Raw genomic sequence first — 22,696 nt, 5'->3', positions numbered from 1 at the left:
AACAAAGCGAGGGAGGAGTAAGTAAATGAGAGGGTTAACTTTTAGTCCAAGAACAACGTACCAGTCATTGCTTTCGTCCTTGAACGGTTTGGATCGAGTCACAGGTGCATAATTCAGGCAGTAAAAAAAAAAAAAAAAAAAAAAAATCGGTACGTGTGTTTAGAAATATAATTTATCCTCGGTACGTGTGTTTAGAAATACAATTTATCCTCGATGATGTATAACTTATGAGAGAATGTGTACGAACAATTAAAACTTAAAGTCCTCTCCTTGGCACTCGATAAAAAATGTGTATTCCAGTCATCTACCAGACTAACACGTACTATTTGATGGCTTGCAGGGTGAGGAAATATCTGTGTGGGCATTATCTGAATGTCATGCTGGTTATTCCATTGATCTGCAGAAAGCACAAGTATTGATTGTACTTTATGTATTAGTAGGAAATGTTTTGTAACTAATAACAAAACTATGTAACAGGAGCGAGAGAAACTTTGTTTCCTCCATTACTGTATCAAATACTAATTGTACTACTGTATTAGATGTTTGAACTTGTCTTTCATGGTTTGTATAGAATATAGATGTTCATCACTGAATTTTCTTTAGGTCGGCTATAAATAGCTCGGTCATCCAAGGATGTTGCTATGTAAAGTTTATAAATAGATGGACAAAGAAAAAAAAAAGTTAGTTGGTTAAGGGAACAACTACCTAACCACCTGTCAAATCGCTACACGTGCCCGCTCCTCTCCTCACTACCACACACTTGTTATATTATTTTATGTAATATCCATGAAGGTTGACCCATGAGGGGAAGAAAGGAGAAAAGGGGGAGTGGCCGCGGCGAGTCGGGCCTGGCCACAGCGGAAGGGAATTTACCCTTACCAGGCGGGCATCTTCTCTAGACCCTATAAAGTCTTACAAAGCCATGCTGCTCTTTAGTATCTTCCTCAGAGTGGCGCTGCACACAGAGCCTCCCTAGCACACATGTTTTTCGAAGCGTTCAACCTGTGAGTGTTGCTAAACCGTACTGTGATGCGCAATTCTTGTGTGGAGTGATTGTGTTCACCTGATGCTCCCCCAGCCCCAAGCCCCCTCCCTGCCTTTCCCCGCCTCACTCCTACAGGTGGTTGGCTGCTGTGGGATCCAATAGCCCGTCAGGGTGGTTGTGTTTAGGGTATACACGATGCTAGCCCATAATTGAACGGCATTAAGGGATCATATGCTACTTGAGCGGTGTGAGTGTGTGCGTGCGTGTGTAAACAGTGTTGGAACGACGGGGATTCCCATTGTAGCGGGGCCCGACCCAGTGCACAGTGCTGAGTGGTGTTCTTTCCCTCACTCCACTCGTAAGTTCTCAAGTTTGTGAGTGTAACGGAAGGAAAAACCACTGCTGCCAGTCACGTTGGTTATCACAGCTGGAGAGTGTTGTAGTGGTGAGTGTGGGGAGGACAGGTGGTGGTGGTGACTGATGAGTGCGACGGGAGTGGCTCTAAAAGATGTGTCTGACTGGGTCTTAGGAGGGACAGTCACGGACCCTGTCTAATGCTGCACTTTGGTGCGTAGTATTCTTGTGTTAATGTTTGGTGGTCAGCATAGGGCGGTGAATAGTATGGTGCAGTGATGGTGTTACATTGCGTTTGTAATGGGAAGTCTAGGGAGTGGCCTTGGGGAGGCACCCGCATAGCCGCCTTGACTTGGCTATTTACATGATGACATGCCGTTTGTGACACGCAGTGTGTTTTCTTCGTTTGTGTTTTACTGAAACAGACTCTTACTTGTTACTGCTGGCAAGACATTATAGGGTAGACACCTGTGATTTCTAACCTATAGTGATAATCTGATGGAATGTTTAGAGCTAAACAGTAGTTCATGTTGTACTAAAGTCACAATGAGGAAACGTTTCCATTTACAGTGGTGGGATGAATTCCCCATATAGTGGAGAGAGTGCCTCTCCCTACTCCTCAGACCAGTCCATTGGGGTTCCTTCTCCTCCTACAGTGGTTGCTGCCTTTAACCGTCCATATGATGGTAAGAGAGCTAGATTGAAGTAGAAGTGGATGTAAATATTTTTCATGTGCTTTACAAAAAGGTTTTCCCCATATTTACTTACTAATGGGCCATGCAACACCTGTACTTCAGCCATTCACCATGATGGGCCATACATCAACATCTTGGAGCAACCACAGTCCAAGTTTCGGTTCCGGTACAAAAGTGAGATGGTGGGCACACATGGACAGCTGAAGGCAGACAGAGCTGAGAAGAACAGAGCTGCCTTCCCTACAGTTAAGGTAAGAGGCTACAGCTATATAATATGACACAGACATTATCGTACAAACTTGTAACAAATATGTGCTCATAAATAACAATTAAATTAAAGACATTTTTGTATTATCATTTCAGCTTTCTAAATGGAACAGTGGTCCAGCCGTCATACGTCTCACTCTATACACTGCTGAGGACAACATCAACCAGCGGAAGCGACATGTTCATGAACTCTCTGGAAAAAACTGCAACAAGGAGACTGGGATTTGTGAGGTGGTGGTGGATGAGAAAAGTGACTATACAGCTGTGTGAGTATTATAATTAAGACTTTATTTCACAGGATATATAACTTACATATCATGACTAATCATTTTTATATCCTCAAGAGTGCGTGTTAATAAAAAAGGTGTATTTAACAGGTTTCAGAATCTTGGAATCATTCACATTGCAAAGCGTGATACAAGAGAGATAATCAAGCAGCGGAAGCTTGAAGAGTTGGTGACTCTTGCCAGAGTACGCAAGCCACATCACAGCAATGAGGAAATCCGTCGCAGCATCACCCCAACAGATCTTAAAAAGGTAAGAATGGTACTGGCCAAGTGTTGTCCGGTTGTTGCCACTGTCCATTTGATGAATTATTTTAATTTGTCAACCTATTGTAACAAGAAAATTCATACCAGTGATGGATACCTGTGAGTAATACTGACATTGTATCTGCCAGATTGATGAAGAAGCAGAGGAGGAGGCAAAGAGTATGGACCTGAACAAGGTGGTGCTGCGGTTCCAAGCTTTCCAGTATGATAAGAACATAGAGAGCTATCGACCCATTACTCTGCCTGTTGATTCTGATGTTGTGTTTAACCTAAGTAAGCTATGACACTCTGAGGGACTTGTTAGTAGTAAGGGAAGATAAAAGGGAAAAAGTCAGTTGGCTCTTCTTTTATAATACTGTAGTTCATTTCTTGTTTTCACTCCTCAAGCCAACATCAAATATTTTTATTGATTTTTAGTTGATAAATATATACTTGGTGCTGTTGCAACATATTTAGTTTGATAATGCCCTGTGGTGTTTTTATTTAGATGCAGGATTTTCATTGTGTATATTAATTTTTTCAGAGAATGCCACAACTGGTGAGTTGAAAATAGTGCGGATGTCTGCATGCTCTGCCCCCTGCACTGGTGGGACAGAGATCTGGCTTCTGGTGGAGAAAGTGCGAAGAAGTGAGTCAGGCTTTGCTTATGTCAGTGTAGTGAGATGTCATAATATTTCTTTAGAATAGTGCAACATAATTGAAATGGTGCAGTCTATTAACACTTATACTCTACCAAGAGTTCATGATATGTTCTCTCTTCCACAGATAATGTTCATATCAAGTTCTTTGAGTTAGATGAGAATGACAGAGAAGTATGGAAAGCTTATGGAGAGTTTGCTGATGCAGATGTTCACCACCAATATGCTATTGTCTTCAGGTGGGTTACTGCTGGTTTATAGTAAGGCTTGACAGAAGATATAATAACATTTGAAGAGGAGTAGTGTCTCTTTATTTTTTATGCCTTTGAAGGTGTCAGAGTATGAATTAAAGAGTTTTGATGGTTCATATTGGGTTGTGACTGAAAACATCCATTGCCAATCACACGTATATCTTGTATAACTTTACTTAAGGGATGCTGTGACATATTAATATCACAATTTGTGTTTATTTGGCGCAGAACACCACGCTACAGAGTTACCAATCTGAGCACATCTGTACGAGTGAAGGTACAACTTGAGCGTCCCACTGACAAAGACACGAGTGAGGCACTGGATTTCACATATCTCCCTGACAGTGAGTGTTGCTTTGAGAAGCATTTGTAATTTCATGTATTTGCTTTTTTTTTTTAGAACATTGGTTAAACTTGTAATTTCCAAGCAAGGTCACTGAATTTATTTTGCTGTAGATTGAGATCCTTCAGTGGAATTATTAGTTAGTTTAGTGTCTATGAGAAGCACAGGAGGTCAGTGTTTGTAGTAGACTGGTATGAGTTACAAAAAATTAGCTTCTACATATTATGTGTAGCTTTCTTGCTGGTTGTAATAATAAGTACTATTCCTTACTGGAGCAACATGGTTTTGAAATTTCTCTATTTCATCTTAAATGCAAAGATTATCATCAATGTTGATAGGTTTATCTTTGTACAAGAGAAATGACTAGTTAATGATGTAGTTATCAGGTGCTGAAGGGTTTTGTGGTGTTGCCAGAGATCCATTTGGTAGGACTGTGACACAAATCATTCAATTGATCTGTGTGCTATGTGCCTCATTAGATTAAAGTTAAAAGTTGGTTTTAGTTCCGGTATCCATCACATCAGTAGAGTGTCAGCCAAGTGAACCAAACTCCCCACTGTGGCACTCCAACCACAGCAGTAACCTCCCAGTAAACAGTTTAAACTCATGAGCCCGAGCAAAACTCGATCTGCTGATCTTAGCAATGCCAGGCCAGAGTGTTACCAATGTTCTAGCCAGAGGCTAGTACTTTGAATTAACAAAGAGTGTTTTGACTATCACCTTAGACTAATAAACCTATAATTTACCTTAAACTGATAATGTTCTTTATACTTGATCTCACCTTCTTCAACTTGATCTTGCTGGTCTCGCCTAGAAAACCATGATCTTTAGATGTATATAGTCAGTAAGGAAACCTAGGAGCAGTGTGTGAGGCAGTGTGTTCCACAGGTCTGAAGAGGCCCCGAATCAACCTCGAGAACACCTTGGAAGAAGGGAAGCGACACTTCAGTGACCTGCCTCCTGCCAAGAGATTTAACATCAACTCCTATGCAAATGAGGCCATTGATCTCAGTAGTAACAACAGTAAGCTACCTCTGGTGTTCGTTAACTCGTGACTGAATTCAGTTCACATCAATTATGCTCTGCCCATATTGTGGCAAAAAAGTGACAGCTCAGATTGTTACTGTTGATGCACTTGTTCCCACTGAAACTTTGTTAGTATTTTGTGATGGCATGTAATCTAACATTCCATACCATTGGAGGTTTTGCTTTGGTGACAGAATATGGCTTTACAAGTCATTGAAAGTGTTTCAGTTTATATTTTTATTTATTTAATTTATATTTTTCATTGTAAAAATGTTGTTTTAAGTTAAATTATTATTAATGTTTATTACGTGTCTTGCAGTCATGTTTAGTGCAGCTGCATTTCCTTGTACTCTTTATATTTTGACATAGCTATGGGCTAATCCCAGCCCACATCACACTGCCACCTCTGGGTTGGCTTAAGAAAATAAAAATGAATTTTTATATCTTGTTTCACCTCCTTATTACTTTTAAGTTCATATTCTGATCACCTTAGGAAGCAAAATAGAAATTATTCAAATAATAAAATGGGAATAAAGTGCTGTAAGCTAGTGTGCTGAACTCTAGTCAAATGTGTGTGTGTTGTTGTATGTATGGAAGGTGTGCATTATACATAAAGAACACCTGATAAGATATTAAATGTGACTGATGTTTAGCAATGTGCATACTCCTGAGACATCAAGCCACTTTGTTGTGCCAAAAAAAAAAAAAAAAAAAAAAAAGTCACATGAACCTTTACATCACAAAGGTTCCACTCAGCATTACATTTATAGTCCAATACAAACTTCCACTAAGACCATCATCTAGCACACTATGAATGCAATCACATGATCATTTCATGTCATTCATTTGGAATGATGAAGGAAAAGTTTAGCATAAACTTGTGAAAATGCAATTGCTGAGTTTCTCTCAACATGGGGTATTTTATCCCACCAGTAACTGTTAAAGTTGGGACATTGGTTGTAAGTGGATAGATACTATTGTATTTAAGATAATAAGAAAGGAATTCCGTGTGCCATATTCATCTATGGGCAAAATGGAAAACCTGCTTATAGTAAACAAATAGGATGGAAACATCAACCATATCTAGCATTTGCTTTTCTACAAATAGTACACAGAACATCCACTTGGAAGATAGGAGTGAATGCTCACTATCACAAAGGCATAATGTGGATAGGAAGAAGGCTTTCAGTTTGTTACTCTGTTCAGTCATCATTGTACACAAATACACCTGAAGGCTATCACTGGCCATGTATACTCATGGTAGATAGTAATGATATATTGATAGGGTAGAGGAATAAAGGGTAAATGTACTTGTGTATAGCTAGTCTAGCTATATACCAGACTGATATTCTCAGTGAATGGGGTAAGCTAAAACAATGTATACACACATGTACACTGTACCAACCAGACTCTTTTAGAAATGTTTAGAATTAAGCCATACTAAGTATGACCTCAAGGTCAATAAAAAGTCGGAGGTTGTGCAGTTTGGAGAATTGCAGCAGAGGTGAGAAGTATGTTACAGGGACCTTGTATCCCTACAAGAATCTAGTGTCTGCAGCTGTTCCTTCACTGGCCTTGACTGCTGCACACTGCAGTCATGCATTTCATTCTTCTGTGTAACATCAGAGCATCTCTGATACCTACTTGTCTTGTGCTCCCATACTGAACATGATCATCTGTTGGTGGCCCATGTAATGGCAGGTGTCTAGCTAGCTATGACGTTAATATTAGCAAAACTTGCCCACTACATGTATTTATACACATATATTTATAAGTACAGAGTGAGTGAATTAACTGATATTCAGGTTTTATTTGATAGTTTTTCAAATATGTGACTTTAAAGTGTGTCTCTCCACAGTGAGAAATGTAGGAGGCCAAGAGGACTCGATGCCGCTTCATGACATAATTGGGATCATTAGAAGTAAGCAATATGTAATTTCAAGTCTGTATAAGTTAGTGATTTTTATTTGTATACTTAATGAAAGATTAGGATATTTCATATTTAAAAACTTTATAGTGGCTATATAGATTTTCGTATTTTGTCCATGCTACCCGATGATCAACTGTACAATTTTGTAAGCATTACTTTTTATATAGTATGAATTTCCTCCTCTAAACTCTATATCTCTAGATATTAAGCTGCTTTGCTACTTTATTTTGTTCTGTGTAATTGCTGCAGCTGGATCAAGAACTTTTTTAATTTTCCATGATAAATAGTAGTGGCTGCTTGGTTAAATGTAAGAATATTTTTGCTTCCATTTCACTTTTAATTTCCCTACAAATTGCAGGTCCTGAGCTGACTGACACCAATGTGATGGGCCATTATGCACTGGAGGTACCAAACCAATCACCACAACATGCTGTCCCCTCACCAGGGAGCCACGGGGATACCAGCAATCAAGGCTTGTACTCTCCACTCCACCCTGGCTCCACAGAAGTGACTTCCACCTACAGTAATGTGCTTCAGGTAACTGTCATATAGATTCTTCTCAGATTAAATTATGTTCTTCATTAAATGATGCATTAGGTAAATAGGGAATTTTTGGGGGCATTTTTGTTTTTCAGTATCTCATGTTTGTACTGCACCCACACAGGTACCATCCCCAGTGCAGATATCCCCTAGCTCCCCGCAGTACAGCATGATGTCTCCTGGAGGGGAATCAATTGGGTCACCACCTTACCTTGGTTCTGGAGGAGTTGTAGTGACAACCACCCACTACTCTCAGCCATCACAGTCACCTCAATATATTCAAGCACCCTCACCAGGGATGATGGTGCCTTCACCTGGCTACCAGGATCCTTCCCCTCAGCTCATCACACAACAGCAGTTTTTACAGCAGCAACAGCTCCAGCAGCAGCAACAGCAACAGCAGCAGCAGCAACAGCAGCAGCAGCAGCAACAGTTAAGACAAATACATCTTCACCAACAGCAGCAGCAGCAACAACAGCAACATCATCAACAACAGCAGCAGATGCTTAAAACAGAGCCTTTAGGATCACAAGTGGTAAGCAAACAAACAATGAACCTACTCATTAAGTGTTTACATTTCAATGTTAGTTTGTGGACTCTTTTCTTAAATAAGCAAGCTGAGTCATTATCTTACATCAGACACCAGCAGCTGTTTGTTTGGTTGATGATTCATTTTCTTAAAATTGTGGGCTCATCACTATCATAACTTGTCTACAGGTGCAGGGTGCCAGCAGTGCCTGGGATGGCTTGCAGCAGGGGGTCATGATGCAGCCTCTTACACAACCACAGCCACAGTCAGTCCTTCAGGTTAGTGTTTTGTTGTCAGATACTTAAAAAATGTATGTCTTGGTGGATAAGTTTTGGTTGGACTCAGAAGGATTCAAGGGTGTTGCTTTGTGTTGTATATAGTTTATATAAAACTTTTGCTGGTAAAAATTCCAAGATACAAAATTACATTGATGTCTTTTGTTTTGCTGAATTTATTCACGAGGAAGATCAGTGAATAGTGCCTCATATTATCCCTTTCTGCAAAGATTCTGATACATATGTGGAATCCTTTCATAGGATGAAATAAATATGAGGCCTAAAGCTAAGGATTGGTATTTTCAGGTTCCAGAGTATGATTTGCCCAACTGCTTTCATGATAATACGGGACAGGAACACTCACTGATAGACATCTTGGAGATTGCCGAGAGTCAGCTTGACTTTGATGGTTTCGAATTTGCTAACCCGAACATCAAGACAGACTATGGTGGCAAGAAGAGTGAGTTGAACAATATCTTGAATTATTGAGGTTATAGGGTGATCATAGAATTTGTGATTTAATGCTGAATCCATTCCATTCTTAGTTTATATCTCATTACTTTATCTTATAAATGATTTTTGGGATCAGGTTCAGACTCAAAGAAGAAACAGAAGGAGCAACCCATTGGCTCAAGCCCAGCTGTGGATGCACTCAGCAAGTTGATGGCTGAGGTCAGAGTGGATGGCTCATCTGGAAACAGCAACAGGAGAAATCCCCCTCCACAGCGGCCTGAAGGACAGTCTCAGCAGCGACCATCCCGAGATGTAGATGTGGCTTTCAGGGTGGCGGTGAGTGCTGCCGAGTGTCTCCAAGCATATGCAGCAACTGAGGACATATCACTGCTGCTAGCAACACACCGCTACCTCCTAGCTGTTCAGAACAACCAGGGAGACACGTGAGTTTTGGCCATGCTCTAAGATTTCTAACTGTTTTTTTTTATAACGCTGTTCAGCTTCCACCCATTAGTGGTACAGGCAATTTTATTTTTAGTGGTACCCATATTAGGGCCCATATCACCACCCAAGTGCATCTTTAGTGTAACCACCTAGAGCCTGGGTACCATGGTGACAAGCAGATAACTTTAAACCACTCAACAAATGGCAAAGTTTCAAGGCGGTATGTGGTGGGATTGAAACCTACACATGGACATCTGCCCAATCCCACGCTCATCACCTTGTCCATTACTATATATATAGTGAAGAGATTGAAGAATGATATTTTTTAAGATTGTTGTGATCAGAGCTGCTTTAGAAACTGATTTGCTTTCATATTTAACATATCAAATCTTAGGGTCATTTGTATGATCATGCTTCATCAGTTTGTATTCTTCTTTTCTTAGAGCCCTCCATACTGCTGTCAGCAATAAGAACATGGAAGCCTTCAACAAAATTCTTAAAGCAAGTGAGAAGATTAATCCAAGAGATCTTCTTAATGCCCAGAACTTTGCTCATGAAGTAAGTGTGTTTTCAGTATGAGAAAACCTAAATGTCGGTGTAACCTTCCTTAATGCTATCTTCAGTCATCACCATTATACTATGGATTCTTTCATAAAAAGTGTACGACATACTCTCCTAACAGATCAGTGTGATGTGGTAGAATTAAAAGTTACAGCTTACATTTTCCTTCTGTATTTGTTGTTTTGGTGTTCTACAATATTGTTCAGTTAATATTTTTTGGTCAAGTATTGTTGCTTCATTTACAAAAATACTGCATGATTCTTGTTACCTCCAGACTGCCCTCCATCAAGCCATCCGTGGCAATGAACTGACAATGGTGCGTCGCTTGGTGGCCACACCAGGCTGCAATGTGAGTTTAGTAGATAGCCAAGGCAACACCCCTATCCACAGTGCTGCTGGCCTGCAGGATCCTCAATGCCTAGATGCCCTCCTCACTCAACCCATCAATGGAGCTCGCTCTGCTCTCACCCAGGCCATCAACATCTACAATTACCAAGGTGAGGCATAGTAAATGAGGATATTAGCTATTAAATATTTATTGTTAAAATATTTAATTGAAGTTGAAGAATGCTTAGAGGTTGAAATTATGGAGAAAAAGGGTTTATGTAGTATGACTGAGAGTATAGGAGGCTGTAGAGCTAATTCATCCTTTTTGTTTTACAGGAGAAACACCTCTGCACGTGGCTGTGGTGTCAGGCAGCCTTGAGTGTGTGCGGCGGCTGGTGGAAGCTGGGGCACAGGTACACCACTGTGAACGCAAGAGAGGAGCAAACCCTCTCCATCTAGCTGCCATGTTTGGGCGAAGGGACATTGCTGCATTCCTCATCGATCATGTAGGTCCAGTGAATACCGTCTCAATATTAGATTGCTCCTCTCTGCCTGACTTTTTAACAATTATGATGGAGACCGAGCTACTTGGATTTAGTTACTATATTTAACTATGTTTATAGTTGGGACAGAATTAATAGAGGTCAAATAAGCAGTCTTTTTATTTCATGTGTTTTTTGTTGTGTTCCAGACAAGTGTGACAGTGGAGGCAGCCATGTTTGATGGCAACACAGCCCTCCACCTGGCAGCACAAAGCAGAGATGCCGAGTTCTGCCGTCTCCTCATGAGAGCCAAGGTGAGTTTTCCACAAAAAAGTAATTAGTCCTATATAATTATACTGTTTTGTAACAGTAATTACACATGTATCTCACACAACAGTAATTAATTACACACATGTATCTCACACAACAGTAATTAATTACACATGTTACATTACCATTATATGTAAATTGTTTGTTTATAAACAAATTATTTAAGCACATTTTTTTTTTCCTTTTACAGGCTGATCCTCAAGTTCGAAATGCCTTAAGTAGAAGGAAAAAGTCCTCAGAATCAGAAGAGGAAGAAGATGAAGTTGATGAAGAAGAGGAGGATGATTCTGAAGAGGAACAGCAAGGATACACCCCACTGGACTATGCTGGAGATGATGATGAGGTAGGCAAGCCATTCATCATGTCTACAACTTGTTTGAGAGGGATGTTTGGAAGCTTTGGAAGCTAAAGAACCAGTAGAGAAAGTTAAAAAAATGGATGAAGATAAAAATGTATGGACAGGAATAAATCTAGATCATATGCCACCATCCTCCTGCACGAGTTCTAAGGCCTTGTCATCATGGTAGATCTGTAAAATCAATATTTTCACCATTCCTTAGATCCTTGCAATCCTGCATGGAGAGGAGCCTGTGGAGGTGCAGGCTTCAGGGGAAGTGCTGGTGCAGGAAGGCAAGAAGGAAATTCCTCAACACTCAGCACTAGACTCTGGAATTGATATCTCTGTCACAGACATACAGAGTTCAGAGTTGGCCTGTGATGAAAGCCAAGAAAGGTGAGTTATGAGGATGCAGTGTTATGAAAAGATAACATTTGTGACAAAAATGCAAAATAATAATAATAAAATATCAAAATAATAATAATAAAATATACCAATTTTCAAAGTTGTCATTCCTCTCAGAACACTGGAGATAATAGTAACTTATTTCAAGGCACACAATAATATATGTACATGTGGGAAGCATTTCACCATGGCAGTTTATGCGTTTTAGTGCCAGAGAGTTGAGTGAACGTACTCGAGGACGCTTGGCAAGCCTTCTCAGCGGGGACACCTGGCAGCACCTTGCCCAGCTGCTTGACCTGGAGTTTCTGGTGCCCTGCCTGGCCAAGGAAGCCACACCAGCCCATGTACTGCTTCAGCCGGAGAACATGAAGGTTAGCTCGGCAGTCTGGTTGTAAGCACCACCCACCATGATGTGAGGGGTCAGTTGCATCATTATTACAGTAATACAAGTAAAAGTAAAGGTTTAAGAAATTACTAACTTCTAGGGCTCCTTTGGAACAACCCTATGATAAACTGGCAGTTTACTGTAGATTTCTTAAACACAAGTTAAATTGAGGCATGGGGCTGAGAAAATACCCATACATTTGTAAAAAAAAAAAAAAAAAAGGCCCACTTGAGTGCTGGCTCTCCAAAAAAGTGACAAAGCGTCAGCCAAAACTGTGGAGCAAATGCCTTGATACCTCCCTCTTAAAAGAAGACAAATCTTAGGAAGTCGGAAATACAGATGCAGGGAAGGAGTTCCAGAGTTTACCAGTGAAGGGGATGAATGATTGAGAGTACTGGTTAACTCTTGCGTTAGAAAGTTGGACAGAATAGGGATAAGAGGAAGAAGAAAGCCTTGTGCAGTGTGGCCGCAGGAGGAGGGAAGGCATACAGTTAGCAAGATCAGTAGAACAGTTAGCATGAAAAACTGGTGGAGATGCCTCAGAACACCTAACTTCATAGAAGCTGTTTTAGCAAGAGATGAGATACGAAGTTTCCAGTAAGATTACGAGTAAAGGGCAGACCGAGGATATTCATTATGGAAGAGGGAGACAGTTGAGTGTCATTGAAGAAGAGGGTATAGTTGTCTGGAAGGTTGTGTAGAGTTGATAGATGGAGGAATTGAGTTTTTGAGGCATTGAAAACTAATAGATTTTCTCTGCCCCAATCGGAAATCTTAGAAAGATTGGAAGTCAGGCATTCTGTGGCATCCCTGCATGATTTGTTGACTTCCTGAAGGGTTGGACGTCTCTGAAAGGATGTGGAAAGATGTAAGGTGGTATCATCAGCGTAGGAGTAGATAGGGCTAACTTTAAAGCGTATTTTCTCGAAAGTAGGGTCATGAGGGTTATCCCCCTCTTGCAATACCAGCCTCAAATATGAAATCTATGTATATCGTGTCGATAGTTTGGGCTCGTGGCAACCATCCCCGACTCCAGAGCTGCCGTTGCGCACCTCTCAGTTCTTCTCTAGTTTCCTTTTCTTCAATAATAGGAAGTAGAAATGCAATTCCAGAACAAAACACAGGTTGAGATATATAATTGACATGGTTTTGTTCTTGTTTGTTTTGATTAGATTTGGTCTTGGTTGCTGGGCTGTTTGCCAAGCATAGCAAGAATGCAGCCAGCTTGTGTGTGATAATGTTCCTGGTTTTGCACCAAGAACCATGTTCCGTATATCATAGGCTGACTAGTGTGATACCCCCTTTAGCAACCTATAGTGCCTGTAGGGTATACTCTAAGAGTATATGTGGGAAGCACTGTTAAGCTTCTGCCCATTAGTGGTGCAGGCAATTTTACTTGTAGTGGTACCCATATTAAGGCCCATATCACCACCCAACCACATGATACCCATCTGGGTATCATGGTGACATGTAGGTAGGTAACTTTATACCACTTGACAAATGGCAGTCTAAGCAGTATGTGGTGGGATTTGAACCTATGCGTGGATTTCTGTCTGATCCCACACTCACCCACCACCTTATCCACTCTGCCACCGCCTCCCTGATGGGGGTTCTAAGATATAATATCGTGAAGCTCAGCAGCACCAACTGTAGCTGCTGATCAATTCTGATCACTGCAAGGCATTAAAGGCCATTCATTCTTCATCATTGCAAAGGGTCAGCACCCCCTTGACATGAGAGCGAGAGGCTGAACCGCTATAATACATTACTCACTCAAGCAACAACATAGGGCTTACAGAAACAGTGGCACAGCATGATGTCATGACAGTGTCACACCACACACACTGTACTTGCGCAGACAAGGAGCTGACTGTGCAAAGGTACTCTGTCTGACTTGTTTGCATTTTCCTTGATACAACAGTGTAAGTCCAAAATACCCCAAGTGGCAAAAAAGTGGAGACTGGGTCTTACTGTAAGTATCGGTGTAATATGCAAAGTGCAGGCTTGCTGGATCCCTTGTAAAACCCCCAAAAGCAGGAGAAAACACACAGAAGCTTGTTGACAAAAATAGCATGCATCTTTATCTGCCACTGCATGTGATAAAAACTAAATCAAATTATATATTATAAATATTTAACCCTTTCAGTACTGGACATACTTTTTTTTTTATATATGATTAGACCATTTTATTGATATGAGTGAGTATATGGAGGTCAGAAGACTAATGGCCACAGGCACTTTTATCTTTAGATGTGAAGGTATTTCTTAAACATTATTTTCTTGAAATGATTGCCACATAGTTATATGGAAGTTTAAGTACTTAATAGAACTTCAGAATAATATTTACACCAGTGTAAATTTGTAATATTTACACAATGAAAATTGCGTTGTCTAAGAAGAAATACTCAAAACTACAAAAGCTTACGTCATGGTTTTATCTTCTTTTCTGGCAGGGCGTGTCCATAGAGAAGCTGCGGGAGTGCCTGGAGGTGCTGGGCCTTAAGAACTGTGTTGCTGTATTGGACCGGACATAGGGGGATGCTAAGCTATCCATGTGTCTGTGGTAAACAAAAGTTATGAGGCTGCAGCAAGTTCAAGTTTGAGGTAGGCAGCAGTCTGGACTAATGATGGACGATGTCATGAAGATGGTATACTTCTGTCTTGAGATTGTCAGACAGAAAGAATAGAAGGGACAAGAGTAGCTTGGAGTCGTGCATCCCAAAGTGTATCCTGAAATAGAAAATACTTTCATTATGTGCATATTTAGCATGTGGAGAAGTAAAGTATAATGATAACCAGAATACTTTAATTAGCAGATAAGTTATAATAATAGGAAAATCAAAAATATAAATTTATAAAAATCTTAGCATTGATATTAGTTCAACAAAAAGGTGTGAAGGATGCAGGAGTAAGTCTTAGTAATATGTTACTGTCTTTGTTACTTGTTGAATACTTTGATGCATGACTAACAATGGTTAAAGAGTTAGAGAGGATGAGTGGTGTCATGAAAAACTGCAACTCCACCACCACTGCTAAGGAATCCTGGAGGGCGAGAGCGATGCTACTGCCAGCCATGAAGGTGCACTGGGTTTGCAAGTTTTCTTGTACACAGTCAGACATGCATCCCAAGGTTAACATTATTAAAATAATAATAGAGTGATTTTGTATTCCCAGAATATGCTTATATTTTTCTAATGTAAAAATTGTTAATAATTTTAGGAATATTAAGTGCAAGGAGGACCACAGTGAACACACTACATTCCCTGACTAAACTGAGGTACAAACTTCCTGAGGGGATGTGGTTGACACTACATCTATTTAGACTAAGTGATACTATGTCTTCCAGCACAAAGCTTGAGTCATTACTATCACACATTTCTGGCAATATCACTGTGCTTGAGAGTAGCTGTAGAGGTGGTCATGGTTATCTGTCATGGACAGAAAGCTGCTTTGCCACTTGAGAGAAAGATCAGCTAAACAAAATCTTTCTCTGATGATTATTATTATTATTATTTGACAGTAAAAATAAAAATTATATATTGAGAATGTTCAAGTTTTATACTTGTACCATTGGATAAACCTTCACAAGCCTTACCTGGCTCAGCACTGTTGGTTGTGGTTCCCATGGTGAAGACGGCGCCCTATCACCTGCTGGTGCACACGCCTGTGATGATGATTAAATAAAGTAATTTTACTTTTGAGTCACATTATTTCTAACCTAATTTTATAGTGCAATTTAACTAATGAAACAGATTTTTTTATTAGATATAAAAAACTTACCAAGTTATCATCTATACTCAGCAAGCACTCAACTATACAATAATTACACCTAATTAAACATTAGGCTAAAGTGCATCACCTTCAGTAGAGTTGTTCCTATGATAGCTGGGATCATGGATGAGCCAGCCTCACTCAACTGAGCTACTTCAAGGCACAAAGGCTTGTTGGAGCTGTCCAGGCGGGGCTGCTTGGCTCGCTTCTGCAGTAAAATACCTGATGGTGAGCAATCCCACTCTACTGAATCACACTGCATATGCAGTTCAGCAGGGGTGTGTGTGCAGGTGGTAGTCAATGCTTCTCACCCATTAGTTGATGTTACCATGCTGGTCACACACAAATGATAGTATTGTACTGTGTGTCATCCCATAGTGTAACAATGGGATAGTATTCCCTACACTACACCATTACCTACTAAAGGTGTTATTTCTTTCCTGCTATTGGTTCTGCTGCTGCTGCCAGTATTACCACTAATTCTTCAACAACAAAAAACACAGCAAACAAGTAGTCAATCATAAGAGACGGACACCAGCAGCCTTCCATCCACAGCCCCCTCACCCCCTAACTCCCACCGCCCCCCATTGCATTGCCAAGGATTACAGGAAATCACAGTGCACAAAGAGGATGTTAGAAGATTATTAGATAATCTGGATGTCAGAAAAGCAATGGGGCCAGATGGTGTATCAGGCTGGGTGCTAAAAGAATGTAAGGAGCAATTGTTGGATCCAATTTGGGAAATGATTACAAGTTCACTAAATGATGGGAAAGTTCCACTAGAAGAATCGGAGACTGCAATTCCAGCGGGCCTTTTTTTTCTAATATATTTTTTTGCCCTTGGCAGTTCTCCCTCTTACAGAAAAAAAAAAATTGAAGAGAGCCAACATAATAACGATATTTAAAGGAGGAAAGGCAAATGAGCCATTAAATTACAGACCGGTGTCACTTACAAGTGTTATCGGTAAGTTGTTTGAAAGTTATCAAAGAAAAATGGGTTAAACATCTGGAAGAACAACAAGTTATATCGAACAGACAATTTGGGTTCAGGACAGGACAGTCATGTGTGTTGAACTTATTAAGCTTCTACTCAAAAGTAATACAAGGACTGGAAAGCAGAGATAGATGGGTGGACACAGTATATCTGAACATAAAAAAAGGCTTTTGATAAAGTCCTTCATGGAAGGTTACTTTGGAAACTAGAGAACATAGGAGGACTGCAAGGAACTTTGTCTGAAAGGGCAAGGGATTATTTGAAGGACAGGGAGATGAGAGCTGTGATTAGAGATACATATTCATCTCGGGATAAAGCAACAAGTGGAGTGTCACAACGGTCAGTGTTAGCCCACAGTATGTTCCAGATTTATGTAAACGATATTCACAATGAGATAAACATTTATACGTATTAATTTATTTGCTGATGATGCAAAGCTGCTAAGAGTAATCAAAATCCAGGAGGACTGTTTGCTGTTACAGGAAGATATAAACAAAATCTATGAGTGGAGTAATAAGTGGAAATTGGAGTTCAATACCAAGAGATGTCACATAATGGAATTATATAGGAAAGAGCAAGAGAAGACCAGTATGGAACTATCTGATGGGAGAGGAACAAATAATGAAAACTAAAGATGAAAAAGATCTGGGAGTGATTAAACAGGAAAATCTGAACCCCAAACACCACATAAGTAAGATATTTGGATTATAATATAAAATGTTGACTAATATAAGAGTGGCATTTCAATTCATGGACAAAGATATGATGAAAAAAATTATCACCAGCGTGATACATCCAAAGCTGGAATATGCAGCTGTGGTGTGGTCTCTGAGCTCTAAAAAAGATAAGAATATTAGAATGGATACAGAAGATAGCTACAAAGATGGTGCCGGAACTATAGGACCTAACACATAAAGAATGGCTGAAGGAAATGGGACTACCAGCCTTACAAGATAGAAGAGAATGAGGAGACCTAATAACAATGTACAAGATAGTCAATGGCACTGAAAAGAAAAACAAAGAAGACTGGTGACAGAAGAAGATAGAAGGACATGTAAAGATCAGAATGAAGCAGTGTGTGAAGGACATTGGGAAATAGTTTTCCACATAGAAAGGTGGAAAAGTGGAATGCATTGGATAATGAAGTTGTTAGCACATAATGTGCATAACTTTAAAGAAAATTTGGATAAATGGAGACAGGACACTATGAACCCTGCTTGAACCCTAAACAATACAACTAGGTAGATACACATACACACCTTGCAGGAACCTCTGCCTCTGCTGCATTTTTCTTCTTCATTCTCACTACATAAATAACCCTGATAACTCAATCAGCCACACAGCTTACTTCCACCAACAAAGAATGTCTTAAGAGTAACAACAATCTGTATTCTGAACACTTGTCATCTACTACTTTTTTATGTAAGGGAAAACTAGACAAGGGCAACATAGTGGTTTAAAGTTACCTACATGTCACCATGATACCCAGGTTCTAGGTGGTTACACCCAAGATGAGCTTGGGTGGTGATATGGGCCCCAATATGGGTACCACTATAAATAAAATTGCCTGCACCATTAATGGGCGAAAGCTGAACAGCACTTCCTACACACTCTTAAAGTGAGCCTACAGGTGCTATAGGCCTCAAAAGAGAGAGAGAGAGAGAGAGAGAGAGAGAGAGAGAGAGAGAGAGAGAGAGAAAAGTCCACTTATTACCAGTTCCATTGCAGGTCATAGCCAAGAGAAAGAGATGTCTTGAATGCTCCCTTTTAAGTGAGTGTTCAGGTCAAAGGAATACAGAAATACAGAAGCAGATAGGGAGTTCAAGTCTACCAAAGAAAGATATGAATGATTTAGAGTACTAATTAACTCTTGCATTAGAGAGGTGGACAGAAGAGGAGTGAGAAGAAAAAGAAAGTCTTGTGCAGAGTTACCAGTTGAGGGGGCAAGAAAACTGGTGGAGACGCCTCAGAACGCCTAACTTCACAGAAGCGGTTTTAGCAAGACATGAGAAGTGAAGTTTCCAGTTAAGGTTATACGTACGGGGCAGACTGAGGATATTAAGTGTAGAAAAGGGGAACAGTTGAGTTGAGAAAGAGGGGATAGTTGTCTGGAAGGTTGTGTCGAGTTGATAGGTGGAGGAATTGAGTTTTCGAGGCATTGAAAACTACTAGATTTTTTCTGCCCCAATCGGAAATCTTAGAGAGATCAGAAGTCAGGCATTATGTGGCATCCCTATATGATCTGTTGACTTCCTGAAAGGTTGGTTATCTCTGAAAAGATGTTGAAAGTGTAGGGTGGTATCATCAGCATAAGAGTGGATAAGGCAAGAAGTTTGGTTGAGATCATTGATGAATACAGTGGTACCTCACCATAATGGACTTTGCAGTAACATATTTTGCTAAATAATGAACTGATCAGATACTGGCTAAATGTTTTGGATTTAAAAGGCAAAAGAGGAGAGATGACAACATTTTCCAAGAATCCATGGTTCCGCATGACTGTGCAGCTGAATACACATGACACTATAAACAAGCCAAAAAAAAAAAAATAAATAAATAAAAAAAAAAAAAAAAAATTAAATTAAAAAAAAAAAAAAAAAAAATACAGAAAAATGAAGCAGAGAGAAGAGAAGAGAAATGAGGAGAAATGACACTTTTGTTCAGCTGCTGCAGCAAGTGATACAGCGGCAGAAGGTAAGCAATGTCAACAACACAGCTGCTTCTTAAATCCTGCACTTCCCCCACTCTCTCTCTCCAAGTACTTGTTCATGTTGTAGGTTACTGCCTTTGATTGGCTGTGAAGTGGCCATATGGCACATTTGCAGCAGGAGACTGGTCCATATTAAGACTGCGTATGTGAACGGCAGGTCAGGACAGACTGGTGAGTCTGGTTAGGTGGAGGTATAGACAAGGTTGCACTCCCTGCTCATATGCCACATTTGGGATGGGGACAGAATTTTAACAGAAAACATGCCTTGATTTTTACCTTAACAGTGATCTGGAACAAAAGTTAGAATAATTCTGGAAATTGTTCAGAAACACACCAATTTATAGAAATGAGGGAGAGAAAGAAAGAGCGAGACAGAAGGTAAGAAGATAAAGCACGGTTAGAGAATAAGAAAGCAAGCCCGTGATCTATAGAGAGGTGGCAATAGTGGGTGAATCCAGGTGAAGTCCAGGGCCACACATAAATGGCCAGTTTGCATTTGTCTGTGCATCAAGTTGGTTGTTCTTGCATGTGTATAATTATAAACTAATAAAAATTTTCGGTTACTTTTGTGATTAAAAGGTTTATATAATAGCACAATAATAAGGTGTTTTAAATGTTCAAAACATCTTTTCATGTTATCACAATATGCCCTACCTCTACCAATACCCCTCCTCACAATACCTTAACGAAAGGATGAAGGTCCTGGCTGGTCCTCTTCTCGTTTGTACACTGACTTGCATCGCAGGAGCAATGATTTCCCAGTAATCAAGTTCGCAACCTTTACAACTAATGTCACTGGTGGCCATGGCTCAACTGCGCACACAGATCTCTGTGCAAATGTCTGCCCAGCTGTGCCCCGCCTACGAATACATATAGCAAATTCCCATTGGCGCAGCTTGAGGTGTTTAAGAGGTGGTGGCACGTCATTGGACAAAAGAACTATAGACAATAAGAATCCTATTCAGCAGTTACCCACAAACCTAGGATGTGAACAAGTCACTTCCTGTTACCCCACAAACCCCAGATATATACAATAGACAATAGCAATGTTTACTATTTGGACTCAGACTCCGAGTGACGTCTCTAATTTCAGTGAGGCAATGTGACATAACCGTGTGTGACCCCCAATCAAGACCACAAGGTACGCGTTCTCCATTAACTACTCATTTTGTGTTGTTATTGCACGGATTAGAGAGGAGGTCCTGTTTTAAAGATTTACGGAATAAAGAAATGAAAAACTTCCTAACCAAAGCACCGGTAGCTCAGTGGTTAGAGCGCTGGCTTCACAAGCCAGAGGACCGGGGTTCGATTCCCCGGCCGGGTGGAGATATTTGGGTGTGTCTCCTTTCACGTGTAGCCCTGTACACCTAGCAGTGAGTAGGTACGGGATGTAAATCGAGTTGTGACCTTGTTGTCCCGGTGTGTGGTGTGTGACTGGTCTCAGGCCTATCCGAAGATCGGAAATAATGAGCTCTGAGCTCGTTCCGTAGGGTAACGTCTGGCTGTCTCGTCAGAGACTGCAGCAGATGCAGATCAAACAAACCACTGAGAGAGAGAGAGAGAGAGAGAGAGAGAGAGAGAGAACACAAAGATAAGACATCAATACACACTGTGTATTCAATACCTTTACCCTAACAATTCAACAGGTAGAACAGAACACTCACTCACCAAGTCGAGTTATACAAGCAAATAACAACACGTTGATGAGTGGGTGGGTGGGAGCATGGTACACGAGTGTTATTGTACCATGGGTGGGAGGATCTAGCTGGATGATGAAGGAGCGCTTGGCCTCCCGCCGCTGTTGCTCAAATGACTGGTGATTCGTGAACACGAAGCAGTCCACACCGACCGCCATGTCTGTGGCCCCGTAAGTAACTGGCTCTCTAAAGGAATTGACTCTCTTCTCCTTACCCACTATAAATTCCAATACTATGTCCTTGTATGTGTTAAATTCTCAGTATTTCAAGGTTATCAGGGAATTATGTGTGGATTATTCAGTGTTGTTATGGTTTTAGTTTATTTGAGGATACAAGTACGTAGCCGTGGTGAGCTTCAAAATGTCGACATTACTAAACTCAGCATTCACAACACATTAAATTCCAATACTATGTCCTTGCGTGTGTTAAATTTTCAGTATTTGAAAGTTATCTGGGAATTATGTGTGGAATATTCAATGTTTTTATGGTTTTACTCTGTTTGAAGATACAAGTAGCTGTGGCGAGGGGCTTCAAAATGTCGACATTACCAAACTCAACATTCACAACACACAATATATAAACCTAATAAAAAAATACACAAATAAATAAGAAAATCCGAAACAACAAAAATAACACAATCATAAAAAAAACATGATAAACAGTGCGAGACGAGTGACAGAATATCGACATTACATATCACGACATTCAAAACCAATAAAAAAAAAAAAAAAAAAAAAAAAAATACAAAAATACAAAAATACGAAAATGTGTGTGGTGTGTGTGGTGATAGAGGGAAACAGAGGAGTGTGGTGTATGGTGTACGGTGACAGTGATTTGTGTGTGGTGATAGAGTGGAAGAGCAGTGTGGTGGCTGGTGTGTGGTGACAGTGGTGTGTGTGTGTGTGTGTGTGTGTGGTAATAGAGTGGAAGAGAGCATTGTGGTGTATGGTGTGTGGTGACAGTGGTGTGTGTGTGTGGTAATAGAGTGGAAGAGAGCAGTGTTGTTGTCTGGTGTGTGGTGACAGTGGTGTGTATGTGTGTGTGTGGTGATAGAGTGGAAGAGAGCAGTGTGGTGTATGGTGTGTGTGGTGATAGAGTGGAAGAGAGCAGTGTGGTGTATGGTGTGTGTTGTGATAGATTGAAAGAGCAGTGTGGTGTATGGTGTGTGTGGTGATAAATTGAAAGAGAGCAGTGTGGTGTGTGGTGATAGAGTGCAAGAGAGCCGTGTGGTGTATGGTGTGTGTGGTGATAGAGTGCAAGAGAGCAGTGTGGTGTATGTGGTGATAGATTGAAAGAGAGCAGTGTGGTGTGTGGTGATAGAGGAAAAGAGAGCAGTGTGGTGTCTGGTGTGTGGTGACAGTGGTGTGTGTGGTGATAGAGTGGAAGAGAGCAGTGTGGTGTATGGTGTGTGGTGAC

At 40.4% G+C, this 22,696-nt stretch overlaps 1 protein-coding gene and 1 long non-coding RNA gene across 10 annotated transcripts in view; one reads left to right on the top strand and one right to left on the bottom strand.

The window, feature by feature from the left end:
- LOC123508304 (nuclear factor NF-kappa-B p100 subunit-like) overlaps positions 1–15,809 on the top strand; it is a 26,711-nt gene extending 10,902 nt beyond the window's left edge. For 3 of the 9 annotated variants that reach the window (XM_045261899.1, XM_045261895.1, XM_045261900.1), the window contains exons 2-24: positions 1,910–2,025; positions 2,137–2,285; positions 2,398–2,567; positions 2,679–2,838; positions 2,981–3,125; positions 3,376–3,480; positions 3,618–3,729; positions 3,970–4,085; positions 4,973–5,107; positions 6,969–7,031; positions 7,399–7,577; positions 7,705–8,115; positions 8,298–8,387; positions 8,691–8,844; positions 8,974–9,280; positions 9,725–9,839; positions 10,117–10,339; positions 10,506–10,675; positions 10,861–10,965; positions 11,172–11,324; positions 11,542–11,714; positions 11,932–12,094; positions 14,562–15,809. In XM_045261899.1, coding sequence (XP_045117834.1) covers positions 1,917–2,025; positions 2,137–2,285; positions 2,398–2,567; positions 2,679–2,838; positions 2,981–3,125; positions 3,376–3,480; positions 3,618–3,729; positions 3,970–4,085; positions 4,973–5,107; positions 6,969–7,031; positions 7,399–7,577; positions 7,705–8,115; positions 8,298–8,387; positions 8,691–8,844; positions 8,974–9,280; positions 9,725–9,839; positions 10,117–10,339; positions 10,506–10,675; positions 10,861–10,965; positions 11,172–11,324; positions 11,542–11,714; positions 11,932–12,094; positions 14,562–14,642 — 3,588 coding nt within the window. In that variant the 5' untranslated portion in view covers positions 1,910–1,916 and the 3' untranslated portion in view covers positions 14,643–15,809. Of the gene's footprint in view, positions 1–870; positions 1,005–1,207; positions 1,553–1,909; positions 2,026–2,136; positions 2,286–2,397; positions 2,568–2,678; positions 2,839–2,980; positions 3,126–3,375; positions 3,481–3,617; positions 3,730–3,969; positions 4,086–4,972; positions 5,108–6,968; positions 7,032–7,398; positions 7,578–7,704; positions 8,116–8,297; positions 8,388–8,690; positions 8,845–8,973; positions 9,281–9,724; positions 9,840–10,116; positions 10,340–10,505; positions 10,676–10,860; positions 10,966–11,171; positions 11,325–11,541; positions 11,715–11,931; positions 12,095–14,561 lie in introns of those variants that run through there. The other 6 variants (XM_045261894.1, XM_045261897.1, XM_045261896.1 and 3 more) reach the window with 6 other exon arrangements.
- Positions 15,203–22,033, bottom strand: LOC123508312. The gene is made up of 3 exons (XR_006675912.1): positions 21,252–22,033; positions 15,968–16,087; positions 15,203–15,772 (listed from the first exon to the last, which is right to left on the bottom strand). It is a non-coding gene; the product is annotated as an uncharacterized LOC123508312 (long non-coding RNA).
- Between the last annotated feature and the right edge of the window lie 663 nt (positions 22,034–22,696).

The sequence above is a fragment of the Portunus trituberculatus genome, chromosome 24 (genome assembly GCF_017591435.1).
Source record: "Portunus trituberculatus isolate SZX2019 chromosome 24, ASM1759143v1, whole genome shotgun sequence".
Classification (NCBI taxonomy): domain Eukaryota; kingdom Metazoa; phylum Arthropoda; class Malacostraca; order Decapoda; family Portunidae; genus Portunus; species Portunus trituberculatus.
Note: the sequence above shows the minus strand (reverse complement) of the source record. Positions and strands in the feature narration are given on the sequence as shown.